Here is a 6815-nt window from a genome sequence, read left to right as displayed (position 1 = left end):
CTAAACATTGTATTATTCATGTAACATGCATAACGTGGCATGATTGAAACTGTGCCTAATTTTTCCAAAGTTACATTTGACAACATCATACATGCAAATGAGCATATGTGGCACAGTTGGAGTTGCTATTTCATTTCAGACAAATTAAAAAAACCAGGCTGCCACTGTATTTAACACACCTACAAATGTATTTGTCTTGCGTATACAACCAGGAAGCTTCCCACGTAAAACAACGGCCCCCCATTGCTACAGTTTACACGGTTTTATTTTTTTCCCATGGAAGGGCTATAAATTGGAGTGGATGAAATTCTTCACCACAACATAGAGAAACATTATCCTTGCTTTTAACAATAATAATAATTCAAGAGGCCCAAAATCATGTCTCTGCCTTGCTCTACTCCTTTGCCTTCATATTCCACTGTGGTTGAACAGAAGCTTAGATCATTTCATAGGCCTTGTTCTATTTCTATTCATCATAACCCTTTCACCAAAACATACCCATTACGCCTTAGACCTCCTATAGCTTCAACTAGAATCATCAAAATGGCTTATGTTGGTACTGATGATGAAGGCATCACACGTCGCACTAGAAATCATCACCCCAACGTGTGGGATGATGACTTCCTTCAATCCCTCTCAAAAACATATGATGTAAGGCTACTTTCACCTTGTTTATTATGTTATCGCACTCCTTATCTTCTGGGACTTACCAGTCTTGTTGCTTTGTTTTTCTTTTATGGTATTATCAGACTCCCTCATATGTTGAACGAGCTGAGAAGCTGATTGGGGAGATAAAGAGGATGTTCAAAGCTCTTCCTCAAAACACTTCATCTTCAGATGATCTCTATAAACGTCTTTCTATGGTGGATGATGTTGAACGCCTTGGAATTGACCGCCATTTCCAAACTGAGATAAAAGAAGCTCTTGACTATGTGTACAGGTATTAAGTTTCTACTATATATATATACAATTGGAATCATTTATTTTTAATCACATCGTTCGGTATATTCTTTAATCTGTTATATTACAGGGTGTATTTCTTTATAGAACTGTTTGAGTGCAAATTTTCCTTCAATTTAAGAATATAAAATATTAACATAATTAAATTTCCACAATCTTTTAGTAAATATGAATATATTTTTGGATTTGATTGTGTGTTTTTAGCATCACTCTTTTCTTCTTTTTCTTTTTTTGCACTCTCTCTTCCTAATGATGGACCACTGAGTATGGTTCAAAATGTTGATGCTAAAAACACACAATCGAATCCAGAAATATATTCAAATATAACATATACTTTTACAAAATTTTAATTTTGGGAAAGAAGATAAAATGAATTCTTTTATTTTGATGGTGAAGCTATTCTTTAAAAAATTAAAATAAGATTTGAGGAAAGGGCAGACCGCTTAAACATCACACACTAAGGCTTGATTCATACACTAAAAGTGTTAAATAGTCAAACTTGACTATTCTTTTCAAGCTTAATTTCATAGTGTGTGATGTTTAACGCTGGCTAAGAAAGAGGGGTTGTCAATGGGTTCAAAAATGTTTGGTGAAATTACAAGGGTTCAACTCTTTTTGAGTGCAATATGTCAACATCATAAGAGATGAGGTTGGAATCGTGCTTCATGCAAACTTGGCAAAGGGAACACCCCTCTGTCATTAGCTCTTAGTCGAAGAGGTTCCTACTTGTGGCTCGTGCTCCTGTATTTGATAGGTACACTTCTATGTGTTATAAAATTCTCCATCCAAGAAAAGGGGAGGTGTGGAGGCTACAAATGAATAATAAAAATGACATGTGGCTCCAAAAACTATTTTCATTTTTTTTTTCTCTAATTTCTTCTCTAACTTTTTACAAGAATTATTGTTAACAATTTCATTAAAAATATCATTTAAGATGTATGTTAAAAAATAAACATCAAAGTTTAACTATCAAAAGGTCAAAAGCATTGCAAATTGTTGCTAAAAGGTAGCTACATTAAGACTTCTTCTTTTACCCCATTCCTAATATTTGTAACATGTGGTTTGAATAGTAGGTATTGGAATGATATCAATGGTATTGGGTGTGGTAGAGAAAGTCCTTGCATAGATCTTAACACCACAGCCTTGGGTTTTCGAATTCTTCGTCTCCACAGATATGGTGTCTCTTCAGGTGATATTCACAAATTTGTTGAATCATAAAATAATTGTTTATGTTATTTTTTAATCTTGTGACTTAATGGCATTTTATGATTTATGAATTATTTTGGACTTAATTATAAAAGGATATGATCATGTATCTACAAATATTTTTCTCGTCCAATAGGTGTACTTCTACTTTCTATTAATAGAATGTTCACACCAATTCATAGAATAAATGAATAATTTATTTTTAAATGATCAAATTTGCTTTCAATGTTTAGCATAATATACTTTAAAAATAGAGTAGGCACTCTTATAATTAAATTATAAACGTAAAATTGTGAATTTTTTTCTTTTTGTATTTTCAAATTGAAAGATTTTTATAATTATTTACAATGTATAATTTTCCTTCCAATTTTGTTAATTATTATAGTTGAAATTTGAAAGTACCAAATATCAATATTAACTATATTACAATTTATATTAACAAAGGATGGAGTTGTGTCTAACTTGATGTCATATCAGATGTGTTGTCGCAGTTTAAAGATAATGATGGGAAATTTTTATGCTCAAATATTCAATCAAATGAGAAAGAGTTAAGGAGCATTTTAAATTTATATCGAGCTTCACTCATTGCATTTCCTAAGGAGCAAATTTTGGATGATGCCAAGCTCTTTACTACTACATATTTAAAACAAGCTCTACCAAACAATAATAATATAAATATTATGAAAGAGGTATAATTTATAAACTTGAATATATTTCTTCATATTAATTATACAAATCTATTTATTAATGGGAAATCTAATTTTTATGGTGTCACAGATTAAATTCAATTTAGAGTATGGTTGGCATACCAATGTGCCTAGATTGGAAGCAAGGACTTATATTGACATATATGGAGATGTTAAGACAATGAACAAGTAAATCTAATATCTTGTAGCATACTGAAGATATTCTAATTCAAAACCTTCAGATTTTTTAGTTATTTTTAAAGACACAATATAATTTTATATTTTAGTAGAAAATAAGTTTGTATTTCTTAATTTTCTTAAACTTGTCTATGATACTCTAACACTATAATTTGGAATTGTTGTAGTATTTTTAACTCAATTATTTTGGAACTAGCAAAGATGGACTTCAATATGATCCAATCAATTCAACAACACGAACTTCAAATTCTCTCAAGGTAAAAATTTCATGCTATGAAAGATACTATTTTAGTTTGCTTCTTTAGTTATTGATAATGTTATTTATTGTTTGATTACTAGACAATCATATTTATTCAGTAATGTGTGAATGTTATAGATGGTGGATAGAGTCTGGTCTAACTAAATTGGAGTTTGCTCGACAACGCCATGTGGAATTTTATTTTATAGCAGCTACAGTGTGTACTGATCCAAATTATTCTACTTTTAGAATTGGATTTGCAAAGATGTGTACATTTCTCACTTGCTTGGATGATATTTATGACACTTATGGAACTTTGGATGAACTTAAACTCTTCACACAAGCCATCAAGAGGTATGTATAACTTACAAGAAGATATGAAACATATGCATTCTAAATATTTAGTTATTATTTGTATAGGAAACATGGTTTCCATGCGATAATTAATAAATTGATAATAACATTAAGTAGACATAATATGTGATTAATGACCAAAACAATAGTAAGTAGACATGCATTGCTTTATCTTTCCATATTTGTTATGCACTTTCCATATATGCATATTGTGATAATAGATTATCTTATGCTTAATGAAGATGGGATTTAGCATCCATGGAAGGACTTCCAGAATATATGAAAGTGGCATTCAACACCTTTGATGAGGGTGTAAGGAGCATGGCTCAAGAGGCTCAAAAAACTCAAGGAAGAGACATACTTGACTATGCGCGTAAAGCTGTATGTTTGTGAAAATAAATAATTCTTCGTATGTGTATTTAGTATTATATCACACACACACACACACACACACACACACACACACACACACACACACACACACACACACACACACACACACACACACACACACGTGACCTCTTATTTTGTTGTATGCCATTGATGTATTTTAAATAAATTATTTCATATATTTTCTATTTATTGTTGATAATAATAATCTATAAAATAGAAAATTTATTTCAAGTCATTAAAATCTCATTCTCCATTTAATTAACAATATATATTGGGTTGGAGAGGGATATACATTGAGTTGGAGAGGGTTTTCTCATTACTTGGTATTTTATTTTTGTTGTTTACCTTTCTATATTTTCATAAGTCATAACCTTATATTACTAATATTCATTCCTAATTTGCATCATATTCTAATCAATTTACCCTTTTGACAATATCCAACCATATTAATTTCATCATTGATCCTTTTAATCTTTTCAATTAACTCATCATACTTTTTAGGGTAAATAACCAATAATTTATCCTCTATACTAAGTCACATGTCATATGTCATGATAAATAAATATAATATATCTACCCCACTTTCAAATTATTTCAAAATTAATTTTAATTGTCCACTTTTTCCAATGAGAGAATTATTGAAAATTTAAAGGTCCAAATATCCCCTCCTACTAATTTTCTTCCACCTACTAATTTAACCTACACCTCCTATATTCTGTCCCACACCTTCCCTTTCCATTTTCTTAGTAGTATAGCCTCCCTTCAGAATGATGTTTCTCTTTATGCATTGAATCTTGTCATTAAATCTCATAAATATGACAATTTCCAATTGTAATATGAGACTTTCCAAATTGAAACTCTTCCAATTATTATAGCCTTTTCATTTACCACAATTGAGTTCTCATGCAATCTTGACCATTGATTGAGTTCGATCTCATCCATTAATATTGAGTTCTAGATTTTAAAAAAACTTCCCCATTGTTCTTATTTATCAAACCACAAACTTTTGAATATGTTTTTGTTATTGTTAAAAAAAAAATTCATTTGTAGATTTACTTTGTCAAAATGTAAGAAACAAACCATCAATCTAAAAAGAAATAATGTGCATTAAAGTCTAATTGAGAGAGTTTTTTTCTTATTTATTTTTCATTCCATGCACTTTATCTCAATTTTTTTAATGGTTTGATTAATATTTAGGTTGCATGATTAATTAGGCTCTGTGGTGATTTATTATATGCAAAAAAAATATTTCCCTTTTCCTAGTTGAATGTTTTTAATAGAATTTTCTAGTAATTGATTTACTTCAAATCATTAATGTTGACTTGGAATATTGCTTTTGTACAGTGGGAAGCTTGTATAGATTCTTTCATGCAAGAGGCAACTTGGCTTGCAACGGGGTATATACCATCTTTAGAGGAATATTTAGAGAATGGAAAAGTAAGCTCTGGATCTCGTGTTGTAACCTTGCAACCTATACTATCATTAGATGTTCCCATCTATGATGATATTATAAAAGAAATTGATTATCCATCAAAGTTCAATGATCTTTTATGCTTGGCCCTCAGACTAAGAAATGATACAAATACTTTCAAGGTATGCATATAAATTTAGACAATTCAACAAAATTTTCAAAATATTTTATTTATTCATTCATATAAGTAATTAATTTTATTTAAAAGTGATTAATTTGAAATTTGACAAAAGTATAATGGTTATATTGAAGGTTGAGGCAAATTGTGGAGAAGCAGCATCGTGTGTGACATGTTATTTGAAAGATAATCCTAGATCTACTGAGGAGGAAGCATTAGAGTATCTCAATTCTTTGATTGATGAAAAATTCAAAGAATTAAATTGGGAATATTTAAAGCCTGATAATGTCCCGAGAATAAGCAAAGATCATGGATATGCAATATCAAAAGGCATCCAACTTCTCTACAAAGAAAGAGATGGAATCAGTGTCTCAAGCATTGAGACAAAAACTCTTATCACCAAAACCATGTTTGAACCAATACCTATGTGACATTTTAAATAGATTATATATACATTGTCAAGAATGAATTAGTTTCCTTTTATAAATCTAAAACAATGCTCAAGTAGTTTACTAATTCTTTGTACATGAGGATTATACACACTTTAACAAAGTAATACTTTTCTTTCAAAAATATAGTGTGTGTGATTTTGATGAGAATTTTTAAAATATTATTTTTTCTCCCATGATTATTATTATCACTTGAAATTTATACTCTTATAAAGATGAAAAAAACTTGATATTTCAAGGCAACATGGAAGTGCTCCTAAGTTGTGGGCAACTTAAGGTTTGGAGTGAATCTCTAGATATGGTTGACTGCTAGTTTCTTAACACACTAAACTACAGATTTCTCAAGAATAGGAATAAAGAAACTGAGACTAAAAGAGCTATAACTGGGACTAAAACTAAAGCATGAAAACTTAAACCTTTAAACTACACTAAGTAAAGTGATTACCAACTTAAGCAAAAAATAAATTATACTTTCACCAATACTTAGCTCAAGTACAGAGACAATGAATAGCCAACTCATGAAAACTTCACCCATGCATAAATATTTCATTAATTAGTTACAAGTTATAATCACTAGGAAGTAAAACATAAATCTTCACAAAATTGGTTCTTGTGCACTTAAATAACATGATTAACAACCCACATATTAACAAACCACTTACAAAGAGGGCATAAAACTATGAGACAAAATTTGCAAGGAAAATGATTCACATACAACTTCATGAAATAGTTAGCATAGACG

General features: G+C 30.1%; 1 protein-coding gene across 3 annotated transcripts; it reads left to right on the top strand.

Annotated features, from left to right (window-relative positions):
- The first annotated feature begins 266 nt into the window (after nucleotides 1-266).
- LOC149571750 (alpha pinene synthase, chloroplastic-like) lies at nucleotides 267-6089 on the top strand. 3 transcript variants are annotated; one of them, XM_089813164.1, is made up of 10 exons: nucleotides 267-651; nucleotides 750-940; nucleotides 2031-2149; nucleotides 2644-2855; nucleotides 2944-3041; nucleotides 3218-3307; nucleotides 3538-3642; nucleotides 3885-4023; nucleotides 5380-5628; nucleotides 5759-6089. In XM_089813164.1, exons 1-10 carry the CDS (start codon nucleotides 379-381, stop codon nucleotides 6053-6055), a joined length of 1773 nt encoding a protein of 590 aa, XP_089669290.1. In that variant the 5' UTR covers nucleotides 267-378; the 3' UTR covers nucleotides 6056-6089. The 3 variants fall into 3 exon arrangements, with proteins under 3 accessions (XP_089669290.1, XP_089669288.1, XP_089669289.1); XM_089813162.1 differs by having other exon boundaries at nucleotides 280-651; nucleotides 3427-3642; XM_089813163.1 differs by having other exon boundaries at nucleotides 290-651; nucleotides 2034-2149; nucleotides 3427-3642.
- The last annotated feature ends 726 nt before the right edge of the window (nucleotides 6090-6815 follow it).

This window comes from Cupressus sempervirens, chromosome 2, assembly GCF_028749045.1.
Source record: "Cupressus sempervirens isolate cs-2001-9-10 chromosome 2, ASM2874904v1, whole genome shotgun sequence".
Taxonomy (NCBI): domain Eukaryota; kingdom Viridiplantae; phylum Streptophyta; class Pinopsida; order Cupressales; family Cupressaceae; genus Cupressus; species Cupressus sempervirens.
Note: the sequence above shows the minus strand (reverse complement) of the source record. Positions and strands in the feature narration are given on the sequence as shown.

Bases quoted from the DNA above. Each gene is read 5' to 3' on its own strand.
- LOC149571750 (XM_089813162.1), top strand. From the start codon at position 379: ATGTCTCTGCCTTGCTCTACTCCTTTGCCTTCATATTCCACTGTGGTT. The intron at 3,042-3,217 runs GTAAATCTAATA...GAATTGTTGTAG, and splicing joins GATGTTAAGACAATGAACAA to TATTTTTAACTCAATTATTT. The intron at 5,629-5,758 runs GTATGCATATAA...GTTATATTGAAG, and splicing joins ATGATACAAATACTTTCAAG to GTTGAGGCAAATTGTGGAGA.